The following is a 20,973-nucleotide window of genomic DNA, read 5'->3' as shown; positions in this document are numbered from 1 at the left end:
AGGATGGGTCAGTAAGTTTGCAGATGACACGAAGGTTGGAGGAGTTATGGATGGAGCTGAGGGTGGTCGATATAGACAGGATGTAGAGTTGGGCAGAAAAGTGGCAGATGGATTTCAATCCAGATAAGTGAGATGATCTATTTTGGAAGGATTAACTAGAAGGCCGAGTAATGGTTGGTTACTTAAGAGTGTGGATAAACAGAGGTCCAAATCCAGACATCCCTCAAGATCGCTGCACAGGTTGATAGGATAGTTAAAAAGGCCTATGGGATGCTGGGATTCATTAATAGGGGGATTGAATTCAGGAGAAGAGAGTTCATGTTACAACTCTACAAACCTTTGGTAAAACCACACAGAGTAATGTATTCAGTTCTGGTCATCTAATTATAGGAAGGATGTGGAAGCTATGGAGAGGGAGCAGAGGAGATTTACCAAGATGCTGCCCTCTAACATTGCCTCATAAGTCTTATGAGACAAGGTTAGCAGAGTTGGAACTTTTCTCTTTGGAGCATAGCAGGATGAGAGGAGACTTGATAGAGGTCTGCAAGATTATGAGAGGCATAGATAGGGTGGACAACCAGCACTTTTTTTCCCAGGGCAGGATCAGCAAACACCATTACTGCCTGTACTGTGCTGTATTGTTCTACATTCTCCATGTGCTATGTGCTCTGATTCGTTAGATGTGACTTACCACTCACAAAGCCATGTTGTCTATTTCTAACTTGTCCCTGTCCATCCAAGAACTTGTATGTCCAGTCTCTTTGAATACCTTCAGTAATTTACCCAGTACTGATGTCGGGATCATTGGCTATAATTATTCAGATTATTCTTAGAGCTTTTCTTAACTACTGGAATATTAGTTATCCTCCAATATTTTGTCATCTCACCTGAGGCTAAGGACGGTTCAGATATCTCTGCTAGATCCCGTGCAATTTGTATGCTTTGAGTTGGGATTTTTCTTTCAAAACTTCTGACTGAAATAGTGACTGTCAATTTCTCTGCATTGATGATGTCTGACCTACTCTGAGACCCATTCTTCTGCCAAATCAGTTTAAAGCTTCCCCTGTGTGAAAGACTTAAACTTGTCAAAATGTTATTTTACCCTTAAGCATTTGCTCTCAATCTATCTTCGCTCGGCCCTGTCTTTTGCATTAGATTCAGCCTTCTTCTAATTTGGACATTAACTTGAGGACCAACCTTGTACCTTCTCAAAAGTATATTAAAGTTTGCAGAACTGTGGTCAGTGTTTCTGAAGTGTCCCCAACTGACTCTCTGCCACCTGCCTGGCTACATTACATCCTCTTCTCTTGAAGGACACATTACCTCTAAAACTAACTCAGACACAATTTTCAAATTTCACCAAATCCTTTTGACAATATAAATTTGAAATGATCGTGTATTGTATCCTATTGAAATGTTCCAATAAGTTTGAAACTATGAGATAGCTGGTAGTGGAAAGGGCTTTGTTTTTTAATCCTTGCAGCTTAACTTTCTGATAGTCATTGGTGTTTAAAATTCTCATCTCCTATTTTCTGTTTAGGGTGAAAAACTTCAACATTTGTTGTTTTGTGAGTTGCCTTTATAGGTGTGTTGTGCAAAGATTAATCATTTGTTTATGATGATTGAGTGGTTCTCCAAGGACTGGTGATCAGCTTGCTGGCTAAGTTCACCCAGTAAAGTATTGGGCAAATTCATTGAGATTACAGTAATATCACATGTGAAGAATGGAAATAGGAATGACTTTCTATTATGTTACAGATGAAACCAGATCAGTAAACCAGCTGGAAGAATTTCAAGAGTGTCTTTCAAAGTTTACACGGTACAGTTCAGTCAGGCCCCTTGCCACCCTCTCCTACGCCAATGATCTGTACAATGGCTCGAGTATTGTTTCTAGGTGAGTTAGAGGGATCAATTGCATTTGGATTGGATATGAAGGATAGGGTGGAACTGATGGGAGAGCTTGCAACTCGGTAGGGTCAATGGGAGGGAAATGATGCATTGGATGGGACCTATGGTGCAGGGATTGTGATAGTCCTGAACCTCCCTCATGGTACATGATTATTCGCAATGGCTGCCTGTGGCACTTTATAGGACTATTAATCTCTGGTCTTTCCTCTTCACCCTTCAATATTTCTTTGAAATTCATGCTTTTTGTCTTGCAGCATTGAATTTGATCGAGATTGTGATTTTTTTGCCATTGCTGGAGTGACAAAGAGAATCAAGGTGTTTGAATATGGGACGGTGATCCAGGATGCTGTTGACATTCATTATCCGGTCAATGAAATGACTTGCAATTCTAAAATCAGGTGAGCACTTCCACTGTCATCACTGGAGAGTGTCAGCAGAATTAATTAATAACAGTATGGTATAATTTTTGCCGAATACTAACCGATCAGAATGGACTCTTGAGAAGAATTAGTCAGAGTTGAATATATAATAGTTCAGCACAGACTGTAAGGGCCTGTTTTCTCTGCTGTACTCTTTTATGTGTGTGCCCGATGGAGATGTGGGGGGTCTGGTAGTCATGGTGGGGAGCTGGCTGATGGAGGACCTCAGTTTTCTTCAGGCTGACTTCCAGGCCAAACATTTTGGCAGTTTCCGCAAAGCAGGACGTCAAGCGCTGAAGAGCTGGCTCTGAATGGGCAACTAAAGCGGCATCGTCTGCAAAGAGTAGTTCACGGACAAGTTTCTCTTGTGTCTTGGTGTGAGCTTGCAGGCGCCTCAGATTGAAGAGACTGCCATCCGTGCGGTACTGGATGTAAACAGCGTCTTCATTGTTGGGGTCTTTCATGGCTTGGTTCAGCATCATGCTGAAGAAGATTGAAAAGAGGGTTGGCACACAAAACTCAAAACGGTCAACCAGTTTACCTATCTCGGCTGCACCATTTCATCAGATGCAAGGATCGACAATGAGATAGACAACAGACTCGCCAAGGCAAATAGTGCCTTTGGAAGACTACACAAAAGAGTCTGGAAAAACAACCAACTGAAAAACCTCACAAAGATAAGCGTATACAGAGCCGTTGTCATACCCACACTCCTGTTCGGCTCCGAATCATGGGTCCTCTACCGGCATCACCTACGGCTCCTAGAACGCTTCCACCAGAGTTGTCTCCGCTCCATCCTCAACATCCATTAGAGTGCTTTCATCCCTAACGTCGAAGTACTCGAGATGGCAGAGGTCGACAGCATCGAGTCCACGCTGCTGAAGATCCAGCTGCACTGGATGGGTCACGTCTCCAGAATGGAGGACCATCGCCTTCCCAAGATCGTGTTATATGGCGAGCTCTCCACTGGCCACCGTTGACAGAGGTGCACCAAAGAAAAGGTACAAGGACTGCCTAAAGAAATCTCTTGGTGCCTGCCACATTGACCACCGCCAGTGGGCTGATATCGCCTCAAACCGTGCATCTTGGCGCCTCACAGTTTGGCGGGCAGCAACCTCCTTTGAAGAAGACCGCAGAGCCCACCTCACTGACAAAAGGCAAAGGAGGAAAAACCCAATACCCAACCCCAACCAACCAATTTTCCCCTGCAGCCGCTGCAACCGTGTCTGCCTGTCCCGCATCGGACTTGTCAGCCACAAACGAGCCTGCAGCTGACGTGGACTTTTACCCCTTCCATAAATCTTTGTCCGCGAAGCCAAGCCAAAGAAAGAAAAAGACTCTTTTATGGTTCTATATATTCTAAATAAAAAGTTGGAGGCATTGTGAATAGTGTAGAAGGTTGTTGATGTAGGTTAAAAGAGGATATAGTCAGGATGCAGAGTTGGGTGGAGAAGTGGCAGATGGTGTTCAACCTGTAAAAATGTGAAGTGATACCCTTTGGAAGATTGAACTTGAAGGTAGAGTACTTAGAAGTGTGAAGGCACTGAGGGACCTTGGGGTCCAAGAGCATAAATCCCTCAAGGTCATGCAAATTGAGAGAGGGGTAAAATGGCATATAGAGTGTTGATAGTTGGGGTGGGATTGAGTTCAAGAGCCATGAGGTAAGTTTACAGCTCTAGAAAACTGGTCAGACCACACTTAAGGACATAGTGTCTTGTTCTGGCCACCTCATTATAGGAAAGGTGGTGAAACTTTCAAGAGATACAGAGGAGATTTACCAGAATGTTTCCTGGATTGGAGAAAATGTCTTGTAAAGAAACATGGAGCAAGCTGGGGATTTTCTCTTTGGATAATGGAGGATGAAAGGCAACTTAATTATGGTGGCGAGATTGAGAGACAATAGTTGGCAAGGACATGTTTTTGTTTAATCAAATAAAATAGGAAAATTACTCTCCTTGCACTTAGTTTCCTTTGGTAGATGTCAGTTGATTTTGGGTTTCTTGCTCTTTATTATATTGGGAGGAAAATATATTAATGAAAAGCAATGTTTTCAGGTTGATATGGTGCTAATTGGAAAGCATTTAAAACAATTACGATGAACCAAATGACGTACCTTTGTTTTATTTGATTTGAAACAGGAGTTTGGTGAGATGTTGACAGATAGAATTTTTAAAAAAGCTCCTGGAATATTGTCCCTGATCTTGAAGATGAGATTGAAAAGTTGTGAGGAATGTGCTTCAACAGTGGACAGCATGTGGAGCTTTCGCCAAGTCAGATCTGTGGAACTTTTCAGTTGTCAATAGCACACTTTGTCTAATTTATTGGACAAATATTCAGAAGAATTACTCCAGAACTAAAAGCTCAAAGGAAAGTGGATTTGATATCTTTTCAAAAAAATGATTTAAATCTAGAGATAAAAAATGCAGCTTCTATTAGAACTTGGAATAAGAGTAGATAATTTTAAAATAATTTCTGTACCCTTCATGGGTATTACAAGAAAGCAAGAAAATGTCGAATTCAGTGCTCCAAAAACTGTGACAATTGGTGCTTTCAATACATTGCTTTGAATTGGGCAAAAATATCAAGTTACATGGAGGAAAGGGAGGAGGTGCAGGTTAGGCCATCTCACGCGTTCCTTCCCTCAGCCCCTTGCACCCAGTTTTTAAACTCTTCATCACCTTCTCCATCTCCTTCCCACCCATAATCCTATCCATTGTATTCCCTTCATCTCTTTTCCCATAGGACGACTATATTTTCCTTCCTTCAGCAGCTACCTGACCCTTTGAATTCCTCTAGCAGTTTGTTTTTCTGATGGTTAACTGTGATCTAACTGAACAATTAAATAGGTTAAGGGGTTGTAGTTGGTTGTGACATAGAGCTGTTGGTTTTCATAAATCTAATGATAGGAAGTTGTTGAGCTTAAAACTGTTTTAATGACTTTTGCTGGTTTGATTGCAGCTGTATCAGCTGGAGCAGCTACCACAAGAATTTGTTAGCAAGCAGTGACTATGAAGGGACAGTAATTCTGTGGGATGGATTCACAGGGCAGAGATCAAAGGTCTATCAGGTACAGTAACATCTATCATGTGCTACTAGGTGTTTTTCCTCTCCCATTTCTTTCCAGCTTGAAGCTAACTTGACCTACACATCTTGATGACATCTGTGAACTTTGAATGTTGATATCACTATATAATTTGTGCATGGCATTTTATCATTATAAGTATATTAGATTGTCTGATCAGTTGGTAAATCATCCCATTCTTTGTCCTGAAATATAATAAAGGAACTTCTACCATTTTCACTGAGATATCCATCAATGGAAGAGTGATAAAGAAGCGGAAATTACACCATGACATTTGAAAAGAGAAGCAAATCTTTTTGAACCTGCTCCACTCCAATGAGTCAAAGCTGAATTTTGAGTGACCTCCATAACCTGCTTTTTCTCACAACTCTGAATATTTAGATAAGTCTTAGATTTAAAACTGCCTTTTAAAGAATTGTTTGAAACCATCACTAAATGTCCTGGCTCTGATCTTTAGCTAATGCAGTTAAATCCTAAACTTGTAAGTCTGGGGAAATAGTTACCAAATATCCCATCTGTTGTCCTCAAGGTCTAGATAATTTTGAATAAAGCACTCTGCACCTTTAAAATTCCAACCTGAATGTGTGGAGTTATCCTCATAATTGAATCCTTGAGGGTCCTTGTATCATTCAGACTGAAAAACTGAACATGCAAATTTAAAGTTTAAAAAAAATAATATTGGGGTTTCTCAGCATCTCAGGCAACAGTCAAATGTTTCAAATCATCGAGCCTGAATGGGTTGTGATATATCTTGGCTGCGATAAATCCTTTCTGAAGTGCAATGTAGAGAAGTTGATCTTCAATATTTTCTGCTGTAAGAAAGAAGCAAGAAGGTTAATGACACAGTAGTAGAGAAAAGGCAAAGTGACACACAAGAATAGCACAAGGAGCTTTCACGCTGGTGAAAAAGATGATATGTGTTGGAAAATTAAAAAGGGAACAGTTGACTTGTGCAGTAGTAGGCAAGAGGGGGTTAATTTGCATAGTAGAGAAGAAAGTGTGTTGAGTGGAAAAGGGAACAATACAAGTTACAGGATAGTGAAGAAGTCTAATGATATCATTGGGAGACAGCAACATGAGTTATCCAGTGGTAAATAAAGAATGGGATCACTTGAATAGAAGTAGAAAAAGACCAGAATTGGGATGGGAGGTGTTAAGTTGCACATTGGTAGTAAAAGTTGAGGGTTGTGAGGTCACGGATCAGCAGTTACCTGACTAAAAGGAAGAGCAGACATCTGTAGCCATATTGTATACATCTGCCCACCATTCTTCAATTCTTTGTTCTCACCCCAGTGGGAGCATGAACTTTATACTAAGTTGCTGGACAGTTTGTCTGAATTGCAGCTTGAAGTGTAACTAATTTTAAATGATTGTCATCACTCCAGTTATGTAAATGATACCAATATGTAGACAGCATAACAGTAAAAAGCTGCCAACACCAGAAATCTGAAATAAAAAGTAATGCGTGAATTGTTCAACAAGGCAAGTAGTATCTATAGAGAGAAAAGAAAAGTTTGTTTCAGGTAGATAATCTTCAATCAGAAACAACTGGTTATTACAAAGGATGAAGTAATTCACTTTCCTCTAGTCCCGAGTTGTTCCCAGCAGAGCCATACTATCAGTTCCTTTTAGTTCCTGGGGTTATTGAATTATATGGGCCAGAAACAGATCCTGCACCTGCCACATCCATGCAGATACCCATCTTCATTAGTCCCATTTTCAGCATTTGGCTCATTGCCTTCTCTGCCTTTGCAATTCAAGTGCTTGTCCCAATACTATTTTACAGCACAGTAACAGGCCATTCACCTAACATGTCCACATTAATTAATGGACAAACATCCATTTTAATTCCTCCTTCTAGCGTTTGTCCCATGCTGAAGTGATTCTAGTGTTTGTCTCAACACTAACCCTGACTACTTCTACTGCTTAGTCAGGCAGTGAATTCTAGGTACTTGCCACTATTTGAATAAAAAAGGTCTCCCTCTTGCCTTGATTCTGTGTTATCCAGTTTTATCTCCTTCTGATTTAGGTAAAGGCCTCGTGCAGTTTACCTAATTTAAAGCCCTCATATTTTTACAAACCTCAACGATGTCTCACTCTGCTCCGAGTGATCATTTATCTGTTCTTCAAGAATCTTTTCTAATAACTTTCCCTACCATTGATATTGGGTATAGAGATACCAGGCTTTTCTTTGCTGCCTTTCTTGAAAAGGGGAACCACGTTTAACATTCTCCAGACTTTACCTATCTCACTTGTGACCAGTGAAGATTAAAAAATCTGAGTCCCAGAAAATCTTCCTTACCTCCCATTTCAGCCAGGGAAAAATCTCATCTTGACCTGGAAAGTTATCCACCTTTAGGCCTGCAAATACATCAGATGCTTCCTGTTTGTTAATGGAGGCTTGCACAAGGGTTTTGCCTTCCTCTTCACTGAATCAATCATCCATTTTCTTTGAGAATGATGATAGAATGTATTCATTCAGAATCTCACTTTACTCTTATCTTTCTGCCCCATGAAACAAAGTTTGCTCATTAAATTTACTTAAGCCACAGGTTTTTGAAGGAACAGGGAATTAAGGTTATAGGGAACAGTTGGGAAAGTGAAGCTGAATATGCAACTAGATCAGACATTATCTTATTGAATGGTGGAGAAGGTTCAATGGCCAGATGGCCTCCTCCTACTCTTATTTCTTGTGTTTTCTGGTTCTATGCACAGGTTTCCCCTCATGGGTTCAATTCTTATTTTGATTATTTATTTTGCTCGTAATAAATGCATAAGATGCCTTTAATCCTATATGACTCTACCAATGACAGTTTGTGACCCGTCTTTATCTTCCAAATTTCTTTTCTCTTTATCTCTCTATATTTAGTCTTTACAGTATACTTGACTATCTACACCTGCCATATGGTTCCTTTTTTATTCTCTTATTCAATCTTCAATGTCCCTTAACATCCAGGGTTCCCTGTGTCTGTTACCCTTGATGTTCACCCTTGAAGGAATGTGTTGGCTGTTTCTCCTTTGAATGCTTCCCACATTTCAGATGTAGACTTATCTTCAATTAGATGCTCCCAATTGATTTTTTGCAAGGTCTTGTTTTAATGAAATTGGCCTTCCTCTAATATTTTATTCCTGGTCCATCCCTACATTTTTCTGTACAAACCATTTGTTGTTATTGCATAAGAATTGCTTCACAGATGAACCTAACCTCTATACCAACATTTTTTTAAATTTCACATATTCCAGTATTTTCTGTTTTTTTTATAAATTTTCACTGATCTTTTTCCCTCAACCACTTTGAAATATACAAAGTTATGATCACTATATCCAAAAATCTCCCCTTTGACAAACCTTGCACTTGACTAGCTTCATTTTGCAAGAAAAGGTCAAGTAATGGTCCTTTTCTTGTTGGTCTATCTACAAGCTGTACAAGACACTGCAAAAATTAATCCCCTTTGAGCCCTTTTACCCTAAGGCAATCCCAGTTAATATCCAGGGAATTGAAATTCCCCAGTAAAATAATTTTTTAAAATTATGTCTGTCTTCTTTTCTTTGGCTTGGCTTCGCGGACGAAGATTTATGGAGGGGGTAAAAAAGTCCACGTCAGCTGCAGGCTCGTTTGTGGCTGACCAGTCCGATGCGGGACAGGCAGGCACGATTGCAGCGGTTGCAAGGGAAAATTGGTTGGTTGAGGTTGGGTGTTGGGTTTTTCCTCCTTTGCCTTTTGTCAGTGAGGTGGGCTCTGCGGTCTTCTTCAAAGGAGGTTGCTGCCCGCCAAACTGTGAGGCGCCAAGATGCACGGTTTGAGGCGATATCAGCCCACTGGCGATGGTCATTGTGGCAGGCACCAAGAGATTTCTTTAGGCAGTCCTTGTACCTTTTCTTTGGTGCACCTCTGTCACGGTGGCCAGTGGAGAGCTCGCCATATAACACGATCTTGGGAAGGTGATGGTCCTCCATTCTGGAGACGTGACCCATCCAGCGCAGCTGGATCTTCAGCAGCGTGGACTCGATGCTGTCGACCTCTGCCATCTCGAGTACTATAGTTTGCTGATATATTCATCTATCACCTGCTGACTATTTTGAGGTCTGTAATATACATCCTTTTTTTGGTTTCTAATCTCCACCCATGTAGCCTTGCTTGAGGCCTTCCAGAATATTCTCCCTCAATACGAAATCAATATATTAATGGAATATCTCACCCTTTTACATCCCTGTCTCACCTGAAAATTCAACTATATTTCAGTGATGGCAACAAACCGTAGTCCCACATGTTAATTAAAGCTTCGAGTTCATCTACCTAGCCAGTTAGACTCCCTTTATTAAAATAAATGTGTTGTATATTCTCGTGCATTTACTCACCTAGTTTGCATATTGGGCGTACCAAATTTTTATCCTCAAGGTGTCTGTACCCCTCTATCTGAATGTCTACTCTGAACCCCATTCTCCGGCAAAATCAGTTTTAACCATCCCAAAACTACTAACAAACCTTTATCTTTAGTGAGGATGTTTGTTTTACAACCATAAGACATTGGGGCAGGAATGGGCTATTCAGCCCATTGAGTCTGCCCACCATTTAATTATGAGCTGATTCATTTTCCCACTCAGCCCCACTTCCCAGCCTTCTCCTCATAAACCACGATGCCTTGGCTAATCAAGAGCCTATCAGTCTGTCTTAAGTACACCCAATGACTTGGCCTCCATAACTACCTGTGAAAACAAATTCCACAGATTTACCACCCTCTGGCTAAAGATATTCTTTTGTATCTCTGTTCTAAGCAGACACTCTTCAATCCTGAAGCTGTGCTCTCTTGACCTAGAGTAGACTCTCCCTCCATGGGAAACAACTTTACACTGTCCATGCCCTTCAATGTTTGAAATGTTTCAATGAGATTCCCCCCCCCCCCCCTCCCATTTCTCTTAAATTCCAATAAGTATAGGCCCAAGAGCTGTGAAATGCTCATAATTTGATAAATCTTCCATTCTTAAAATATCCTTTCATCAGAGAATGGTCCAGCACAGGAACAAACCTTTCAGCCAATGTGTCTGTGTTGATCACGGTATCCAAATCAGACTTAACAATCTGCTGCTTGGACTCTATAACTATCCCTCCATAACCTTCATATTTCTGTGTCACTTGGAAGCCTCTTAAATGCTACTATTGTGTCTGATTCCACCACTGCCCAAGGCAGCCTGTTTCAGGCACCAACTACTCTGTGTAAAATATTTGCCCAGCATTTCTCCCTTGAACCTCTTTCCCCTATACCTTTTGTGTATGTCCTTTAGATGCTGTTGCCCTGGGGAAAACATTCTGACTGTTCATCCTATTAATGCCTCTCGTAATTTTATGAACTCTTTCAGGTCTCCCCTCAGCCTTCTACAGCCCTCTGAAAAACCCCAACCCAAGTGCAAACCATCCTGGAGTCTTCAGATGTGGCTTCAGAATTGCCCATCAGTCCAACCTGTGATTGTATCCCAGTCTGATTCCTCTCATTCTATACATCAAAGCTCTTAGAAAGCCTGAAATGGACTGCTGTTTTCCCCTGAGAAACCAACCACAAAATAATATCCATCATGACATACCTGTTTGAAATGGGAATGATATGAAACTCCTCTGCTTGCCTGCTCTTACTGCCCTTTCTGGTGGTCACCCATTGGCACTCACAGAGTGGCCAACATGCCTAATCTACTATGTATGACATTTTCCATATCTCGATGCTCCTTGTGAGGCCAACTGATCTCTGCGGTCTGACAGGGTCTGCAATTTGACATGATTAGATGCCAGAGATGTTGGAAATGTCCTTGATCTTTCACTTCCTCCAGGAATATACCACTGACCTGACTTTCACATCCTTTATCCCAGTCCCTTTGAAGAAACAAAGAAAATAGGGAAAAACCTTATCACTACTCTCCCTCATCACCAAAGCATGTGCTTTTAAACTTGCTTTAAATTCATTAACAGCCATTCTCTAAATAACCACTTGAACATGGCTGAATCCGCCTCTACCAACTCCTTTTATAACTTTTACTGAGTTTTGGAACACAGACAGTACAGCTCATAACCCTCCATTTTTTATTGCATCAATCCCTGACGGATGAAGGCAAGCACACCAAATGGCTTCTTAACTACCCAAGCAACTTGCAGGCAATCCTGAGAATTAAAACTCAATGCTTGAGTAACTTAGCAGTTCAAACATCATACTGTATATAGCAAAGATATAGAACAAAACCAACGATTCTGGCTTGAGCCCTTCATCAAAGTATGAGCAAAATGTAGGCAGGCACCTGAATAAAATGGTGGTCGCAGATCGACAGACAAGAGGTAATAGATGGATAAGGGAAGGCACAAGAGAAAACAAGGGTTTGTGATTGGAGAGGGAAGGAAAGGAGACAGAATGATAGGGAAGAGAGGGAGAATGGAGAGTGGTCTTGCAGAAACTGGAGAAGTTAATGTTGGAGTGGGATGCAGAATTAAAATGGTTGGCCGCTGGGACATCCCTGTCATTGATGCGGTAGAGCGAAGGTGCTCAGTGAAGCAATCTCTCAGTCTGTGTTCAGTCTCCCTGATGTAGAGAAGGCCACAATGAGAGCACTGGATGCCATAGATGACTCCCGGAGTTTCACAAATGAAGTGTTGCTTCACTTGAAAGGACTGTTTGGGCCCCTGATTGGTGGAAAAGGAGGTAGTGTGGGCGTAAGTGTGGCACTTCTTGTGGTCACAGGGGAAGTTGCCAAGGGGGTGATTAGTGAGAAGGGATGATTGGATGAGGGAATCTTGGAGGGAGCGGTCCCTAAAGAAGATGGAGGGAAAGATGTGTCTGGTGGTAAGATCTTGCTGTAGGTGAAGGGAATTGCGGAGGATAAATATTTTGGATGTGGAGGCTGGTGGGTTGGTAGGTAAGGATAAGGGGAATCCTGTTCTTTGTTGTATCAAGTGGCAGGAGGGCCAGGGCAGATCTATGGGAATTGGAGGAGATATGGGTATGGGCTTGAATTGATGGTTGAGGGAAGCCACATTTTTTTGAAGGAGGATATCTTGGATGATCTGGAATCGAGGACCTCATCCTGGAAGCAGATGTGATGGGGTCTGAGGAATTGATAGAAATAAATAGAATCCTTACAGGGGGATGGGTGTGAAGAAGTGTCATCAAGGTAATTGTGGGAGTTGGCAGGTTTGGAGACATGTCAACCTCTGGCTCCTGAATATTGCCAGAGGTGGACCAAGTGAATTTGATGTCAGGGTGAAAGTTAGCAGTAAAGTGAATAAAGTTAGGTGCATGAGGCAGCATTATGTATTTGTCAATGTAGCAGAGGAAGAGTTGAGGAGTCTTGCCTGTGTAGGGATTGCAGCATGGATAGTTTCACAAAGCCAAATGTGGGTACCCATGGTTAATTCTTAGAGTTGGAGAAAGTTGGATAAGTCCAAGGAACTTGAGTCTTGGACCCAAAATCCCTCTGTTCTTCTACATGGCGAAAAGTCCTCATTAACCAGGTTCACTGCCTTCTGAAGCCTTCCGTTATCCCCTTTTGCCATATCCAGGTACGATTGCATTTGTGACAGTGCTTGCCTCCAGCTCTGTGCGTACCAAACTCCAAGCCCTGAAATTATTAGAATTATCCCATGTGAACCTGTTACTCATTGCCTTCTACTTGTGTCCTCTTGTTGTAGACGCCCCTGGTATGGCCCCTCCAACTTCCTTCATTTCACCAATTTTTAAAAGATCTCCTCTGCCGACACTATTCCACCCACCCCCTGGGTCCCCCACCAGAGCTTGTAGTGGAGTTTGTTTTTTTAAATGAGACTCTTAAAGAAATAGTGTAAAGGACTTTTTTTTTCCTTTCACCATTTGTCCCATAACATCTCTTAATAGTATTATTATACCCTGAATTTGAGTTTATTTTTACTCAGCTGTTGTGCATTTCCATCACAGGAGCATGAAAAGCGATGTTGGAGTGTGGATTTTAATCTAATGGATCCCAAGCTCCTTGCTTCAGGCTCTGACGATGCTAAAGGTAATCTCTCATGCCCAGTGTGGCAATCACTCAACCACAGTATATCCTGCACTTCAGAACTCACTTCGAACTTCACTTTGTCTAAATTTTGTTCCAATCAATCTGACTTGTAAATTATTATGATGCAGTGATATAAATGTAACAATTCATGGAGTTGTCTACTTAACCTCCTGCAACAACTTAGCAGTTAAATAAGGCCTTTATTCATCATTTACCTCAACATCACCCTACTCAGTGTTCATTTATTCTCTTTGTACCTGAAAAAATCTTTCATAGTTGTCTACACTACACCTAGTGACAGCAGTTTCATGCTCCATTGGATAGAGAATTTCAAAATCTCTGTACACACCAAATGTGTTGTCTTGATCTGATTTCACCATACATTGTGACACTACTACATTGTACTTTTCATTGATGAAAGTATGTAGATTCCATGGTCCTTAATGTTCGAATGATTGTTATTTGTATTGCAAGCAAGTTTTACAAATTACACATCTCAAAATAAATAAAATGCCCATAAATGTGCAGTGTCATTGAAGGTATGTAGACTATCCTAAAAATGTTGGATATGATCAGTAGTGATCCAAATCTATCAAATTGAGTTAAGGGAGATATTGAAGAGCAGGGGTTTCAAAGTAAATCTCAGGATTACATTGGGAGCAAACAATTGCAAAATACAATGACCAATCAAATGAATCTATGGCAGGAGAGAAGGTTCAGGAAGGAGGGCTTTAGATTTCTCAGACATTGGAAAGCTCAGTACACAATTATTGGCACATAGCTCCAGCAACAAAGGTTTAATCCTTATCTTTGGTACTCTTGAAGGAGTTTGAATCATCAAAGTTTTCTCTAGCATGGAAGCAGATTCTTCAGCCCAACTTGTCCATTACAACCAAGCTAGTCCCAGTTGCTTACATCAGCACATATCTTGTATCTAAGCTTAAATATCTTTTGAATATTGCAATTGTCCTGGTTTTCCCACTTCCTCTGGGATCTCGTATCATCTACCCATCATCCTCTGTGTTAAGTGCATTTTCAGTCCTTTTCATAAGTTTTTCCCCCTCACTTTAAATCTATGCTCTCTAGTTTTAGATTCCTCTACTCTGAGAGATAGATAAGGTAAATTGGTGGGTTTTTTTCTATGCCCATCATGATCTTATAAACCTCGATAACATCCCTCCTAAGCCTCTTATATTTGAAGGAGAGTGGTCCCAGCCTGTCCAGCATCTCCTTGTAATTCAAGCCTCCCAGCAACGTTTTCAAAAATCTTCTCTACACCCTTTTCAACTTAATGATATCTTTCCTGAATGACTAAGCTGTGCACAATACTGCAGATATTGTCTCACCAGCATCTTGTACAGTTGTATTATGGCTTCTTTGCTTTTGTACTCAATGCTCTGACTGATGAAAGCAAGTGTGTCAAACACTGCCTTCATCACCCTGCTAACCTGTGTCACCAATTTCATGGAGCAATGTACCTGCACTCCAAGTCACTTTGTTCTCCAACACTCTCCAGGGCCCAGGTTTAACTTACTAAATTCCATCTGTGTACGCTCCCATTTAGATTTCTAGGAACTATAACTTATTACCCATTATATCGGTAAATAGTAGATTTATGGGGAATGTGCGAGGGCCGGTAATAGGGAAAGTAAGTGGGACAATGCAATTGCCCTGTGAGTCACATAGATAGGACTTGTTTGGAAGGATTCTGCCACCACAGATCATGGTATTGAAATAGAATCAGTGCAGGTGGAGCTCGGAAACAGCAGGAGACAGAGTACCTCATTGGGATTCTGATGTCAGGTTGTTATAACAAAGATAACACGAATCATGGAGGTTTTTAATCTTCATTAGTGAATTAAAATAGCACTAACAATGCAAGAGGGTTTCCTGGAATGTATATGAAGTTTATTTCCAGATCAGTATGTTGAGAAACCAACTAGGAAGCAGGCAGTTTTAGATCCAGTTTTGTGTGGTGAGAAAAGGTAATTTCTAATTTTGTAACAAAGCCCCTGCCGATGACCTTGAAATGCTGGAACTTTAGATCAAGTTTAACAGTGATGTATTTCAATCCAAACAAAGAAAATCATGATGCTGTGAAATTGGAATAACTTAACTGGGAAATGCGATGAAGGGTACGATAGTACAAAAGTAATGGTGAGTGTTTACGTGATTTGCAACAAATGTACAATCCTTAAGGGTTCAATAAAGTACCAATCAAGGAATACAGAATTAGTAGATCATAGTAAGTCTTAAACAATTTTATAAAATAACCAGAAGGAGCAGTAAGTCTGAGTGGAATTGTTTTAAAATGCAATAAAGGCCAACCAAGAAACTGATAATTGGTGGCACTGTCGGAGCTGCTGTAACGGCAGTACTCCTGCTAGTGCAGACTTGGGAGAGTGGAGACAGTATTCCTCTGCAGAGTCCAACTGCCCAGTCCTAATGCTGGCAGTTCCGTACAGGCTTTAAATGGCCTGTTGTAACGGAACCCACGGAGTTTATATTTAAAATCCTGCAACCACGGGTCTGTACCTCAGATGTTGACACCTGTGCTGGCAGCAGCCTTGAGGGGTTGCAGACTCCAGGTGAATGCAGTGGATCGGCACCAGAAATGGGGTTTAACTACCCCCAGTTGAGAAGGAGTAGCATAGGAGCCAACCCTAGAGAATACTATGACCATGGCAATAGACCAGTGAGGGGCTTTACGGCTGAAGGACCCACAGAGGATGCAGGCTATTGGCGACGTGGTTGAAAGACTCGCACATGCTGTGGACCATGAGAATAAACTTGAGAAGCATAACAATGCACTGAGAGAGCTTCCATGACTGTACAAAGAAAAGTTGAGGTCCCTTCCAGACTGGGACAAGCAAATTCAACATGAGGAATGAGGTACTGGCAGAGGAATTACATAATTACTTTGTCCTAATTGAAGGTGGCACAGAAAACTTTGAGAAATACCCAGAGAATCAAAGTTCCAATACAAATGAGAAAGTAAAATACATTGACAATATGGATTTCTGAAAAATAAATCACATCTTACCAAGCTATTGGAATTCATTTGCTGTAGTTCTGGTCACCAGTCTACAGAAGGATGGATTGCACTGGAGAGAATTCAGAAGGGATTCGCAAGGAAGCTGCCTGGTTTGGAGAATTTAAATATGGGAAGAGAATGGATAGGCTAGTTTTCTCTGAAACAAAAGAGGGTGAGAGGGGACCTGATCAAGGTATGTAAAATTATTGGAGGCACGGATAGATTTTAAGCAAAGAGGTGGGATTTTAAAGTGGAGTTTGCTGCCAAAAGAGATGGAGGAATTAAATACAATTATTATGCTTAAGAGACATTTAGACAGATGCATCAACAGCCATGGCATTGGAGGGCACAATCTTAATGCGGATGATTAGTGTAGAGGGACAAATATGTCAGCGTGAATGTGGTAGGCTGATGGGCCCATTTCTGAGTAGGCTTGGTCTCAATCTTTGAGAGTTCACAGGAATGAGAGGTGACCTCATTGAAACATCCAAGATTGTGAAAGGGCTCAATCAATGGTGGGATACAGGGAGGATGTTTTCCTGGGTGAAGTGTTTGAGAAATATGGCACCATCTCAAATTTAGGAACAGACCACTTAAGATAAACATTTCTTCACTCATGGTTATGGATTGTTTGAGTTCTCTCCCCTCAGTTGTGGAGGTTTAGTTGTTGATTTAATTCAAAAATGAGGTGGATTCTTGGACATGAGTGAAATGGAGGCAAGACCTGAAATGGTGTTGAAATGGAAGCTCAGCCACAATCTTGATAAATATTCATTCAAGTTCAGGGCAGAATGCTCTTCTGTTTCTGATGATATGAGTAGTTGAGTATTGAAGGAGCCATTTATAAAATTTAAAAAAAACATCAAAACCCATCTTCACTGGGCATTGGAGGATGTGGTTACTTTTAATTAAGTCTGGACTGGTAATCCAATAGCAAAGATATCAATTCATTAAACAGTGTGAAAACATGCATCTCATACACACACAAAGAACACCAAATGCAAATGAATGCGTATGACCCTTAATTGTTACTTTAAATAATTCAGCAACTTTCTCAGTACAAGGCCAGTTAGAAATGTTAGCAAAAATGACTTGGGTCCCCAAGAAGGAAAAATTGGCTTTTCTGTTCCTTGAGCTTGCTCCTTCAATAGTTATGCAGGTCAACTCATGTTGATCCTTGCCCACCTGTGCTAGTCCCATTTGCTTTTAATTGGTCCACATCCTTCTCAGTTATTTCTATCCATAAATGAAAAATAGGATTTCAGTTTTCCTGCCTGCTCCCAAGAATGCTTTATTTCCCTATTATTCAAAAATCAATTCTCTTTTAACCATGAATTTACTTCTGTCTCTGTGTAGTTTTCCAGAGAATCGCTATCCTCTAATTCAGTGATTTTCAATTTTTTTCTTTCCACTCACACATCACTTTAAGTAATCCCTATGCCATCAGTGCTCTGTGATTAGTAAGGGATTACTTAAGATGGTATGTGTGTGGGGGAAAAAAAGTTGAGAACCACTGCTCTAGACCCAGTTACTGAAATATTTTGCTTGTGAAAAATTGTCATTGGCCCATTTCCTTGGGAGTTATGAAGCCATGCACATAACGAATCAATTAGGTACGATTAAAACAGTGGTTTTCAAACATTTTCTTTCCACTTGCATACCACTTTAAGTAATCCCTTACTAATCACAGAGTATCTATATCATAGGGATTACTTAAAGTAGTATTTGAGTGGAAAGCAAAAGTTTGAAACCACAGCTCTAATTCCTCCTAATTTCTATTCTAAATTACTGTGAAACTGAGTTTGACACCAAATTTGCCCCTTCAGTATCTATTATGTGCTGCTTGGGAAGTTATACAAGATTGGTTGAGATCTGGGACTCAGATGAGAAGTTGGGGGCGAATACTGTGTTCAAAGAGAGCAAGTGTATTGGACAGGATAGGCAAAGTGAAAGTAGGTCCTCAGGTTTAAGTTGCATTTATTTTAATTCAAGAGGCATAATGGGCAAGGCAGATTAACTCGTGGTGTAAATTTGTTCAGAAAACTGGGTTATTTTGGCATAGCACATGGATGGGCAACCTTTTTTAAAACAACTGACATTCTACCTTAAGTATACGCTATGCCATAGGTTCTCTGTGATTCGTAAGGGATTACTTAAAGTGGTATGTGAGTGGGAAGAAAAAGTTAGAAAACCACTGTTTTAATCATACCTAATTGACTCATTATGTGCATGGTTTCATAACTCCAAAGGAAATGGGCCAATGACAGTTTTTCTCAAGCAAAATATTTCAGTAACAATTGGGTCTAGACCAGTGGTTCTGAACCTTCCCTTCCCACTCACATACCACTGTAAGCAATCCCTTACCAATCACAGAGTACTTATGACATAGGGAATAGTTGAGGTGGAATGTGAGTTTTAAAAATAAGGTTGCCCACCCCTGGGTAGCCATAGCAGAAACATGGCTGAGGTGGGTAAAACTGGCAGTTCATTGTTCCAAAAAAGCATACTTTTGATGTCATGCACAGGCAAGCAGTGGGGGGGGGGGGGGGGGGGGTGGGTGGGGGAGAGGGTTGCCGTTTTTTTTTATGTGAAGGCAATGTCTATTAGCAGTGCTTAGGATATCCTTGGACGATCATGTAGTGAAGATATATGGGTGGAACTTAGAAACAAGAAGATAGTGATCGCTTTGGAGCTGTATTAAGGTCCCCCAAATAGTCAATGGGAATTGGAAGAGCAGAAGTTGATCAATATAATGAGGACCCAACTAGAGAGGGTGCAGAAGTGGACCTCCTCTCAGGGGATGAGATGGCCAATTGGGGGAGCACTTTAAGTGCAGTGACCAAAACTTCATTAATTTTAAAATAGTTATGGAGAAAGATGAGACTGGTCCACATTTAAAGCTGTTTAACTTGCAGACAAGGTTGATTTCAGAGCAAATAGGCAGGAACTTTCAGAATTAGATTAAATGAATTCAGGCAATGCATGTTCCCATTATGGTGAAGAACAAGGTTGCAAAGTTTAAGGAATCCTGGTAGACAAAGCTCTCATTAGGAGAAAGGCTTGCATCGTATTTAAGAAGTCCAGATCAAACAAATTCGTTGAATGCAGAAAATGTAGGAGCTTGCTTAAGAAGGAAATTAGGAAGACAAAAAGAGATGGAGCTGGGAGCCAGGATGAATGAGAATCCTGAGATATTCTATAGGTATTTTAGGCGTAAAAGGGTGGCAAGGGAGAAAAATGGTCCTATTTAAGATCAACGGAGCTTTGTGTGGAGCTATGGGAGATGGATGGGGACTTTGAATGAATGCTTCTCCTCGGTCTTTACTGTTGAGGCCAAAGAATTGGAGGAAACAAGTGGTGAGGTTTGGAAACATTAGAACTACCAGGGAGGAGGTTGTAGCAGCTTAGGAACATATTTAAGTGGACAAATCCTCAAGGCTTAATGAAGTGCATATTCATTTGTGGAAAGTGAGGGAAGAAGTTGTGGAGTCCCCTTGCTGAGATATTTTCCCCATCTTTGGCCTTGGATGAAGTGCCAGAAAACTGGAAGGTGGCTAATGTGCCATACTTTAAAAAGGATAGTAAAGACAGGCCAGGCAACTACAAACCAGTAAGCTTGATGTCAATGGTCGAAAATTGCTGGAGGGGGTCAGCATGGCTTTGTTCATCAGAGATTGCAGAAATGATCAAGAGGGATGGTGAGGGCAAGATCATGGACATTATGCATAAGGACTTTAGTAAGGCCTTTGACAAGGTCCTGCGTTGCTGAGGTGGATCCATGGGCATCATTGAAGAGGACAGAGACGCATGATGATGTTTCTCTGATGAGAGACCTATGTCCAGTGGTGTGCCTTTAGGGTTGGTACTGGCTCCACTGTTGATTATCATCTATATTAATTATTCGGTGACAATCTAGTTAATGTGATCAGTAAATTTACAGATAACATCAAAATTGGTGGTATAGTGGACAGTCATGGTCTTCAAGCTAGAGGATGGTCATCAATAAATTGAAGATTCACCAGGATGTTACTAGGGCTGAAGGGTTTGAGGTAAAGGGAGACATTGGAGAGCTTGCTAATTTATTTCCCAGAACAAAGGAAACTGGGGGGTGATCATTTTGAGGTTATAAAATCATGGATAATGTTGGTGCTCAGTCTTTTTCTCAACATAGATGATTGTACAAACAGAAGGCAGAGTTTAAGGTGAGAAGGGAGGAATATAAAGGGATCTGAGGGAGCATTTTTCACTCAGAAGATAGTCCAAATGTGAAACGAGCTGGCACAGCAAGACAAGTCAAGTTTATTGCCATCTGATTGCACAAGTACAACTTGACAAAACAGCATTCTCTGGTCCTCAGTGCAAAATCATGCAGACACACAACCAGATATAACGCACCAACAAACAATGCATATGCAGAACAAGTATTATAATCTATAAAAATAATATTGTTTTTCACTAATGAAAGTCTTGGATGATTAGTGAGAACAGTTCCTCTGGTCATTCAGTATTATCACTGCCTG

General features: G+C 40.9%; 1 protein-coding gene across 2 annotated transcripts in view; it reads left to right on the top strand.

The window, feature by feature from the left end:
• Positions 1-20,973, top strand: part of cop1 (COP1 E3 ubiquitin ligase) — a 141,610-nt gene that overhangs the window by 93,243 nt on the left and 27,394 nt on the right. For both annotated transcript variants that reach the window (XM_069937536.1, XM_069937535.1), the window contains exons 11-14: positions 1,759-1,894; positions 2,163-2,306; positions 5,286-5,394; positions 13,338-13,419. In XM_069937536.1, coding sequence (XP_069793637.1) covers positions 1,759-1,894; positions 2,163-2,306; positions 5,286-5,394; positions 13,338-13,419 — 471 coding nt within the window. The remainder of the gene's footprint in view (positions 1-1,758; positions 1,895-2,162; positions 2,307-5,285; positions 5,395-13,337; positions 13,420-20,973) is intronic.

This window comes from Narcine bancroftii, chromosome 5, assembly GCF_036971445.1.
Source record: "Narcine bancroftii isolate sNarBan1 chromosome 5, sNarBan1.hap1, whole genome shotgun sequence".
Lineage (NCBI taxonomy): Eukaryota > Metazoa > Chordata > Chondrichthyes > Torpediniformes > Narcinidae > Narcine > Narcine bancroftii.
This window is presented reverse-complemented; position numbering and strand designations above follow the sequence as displayed.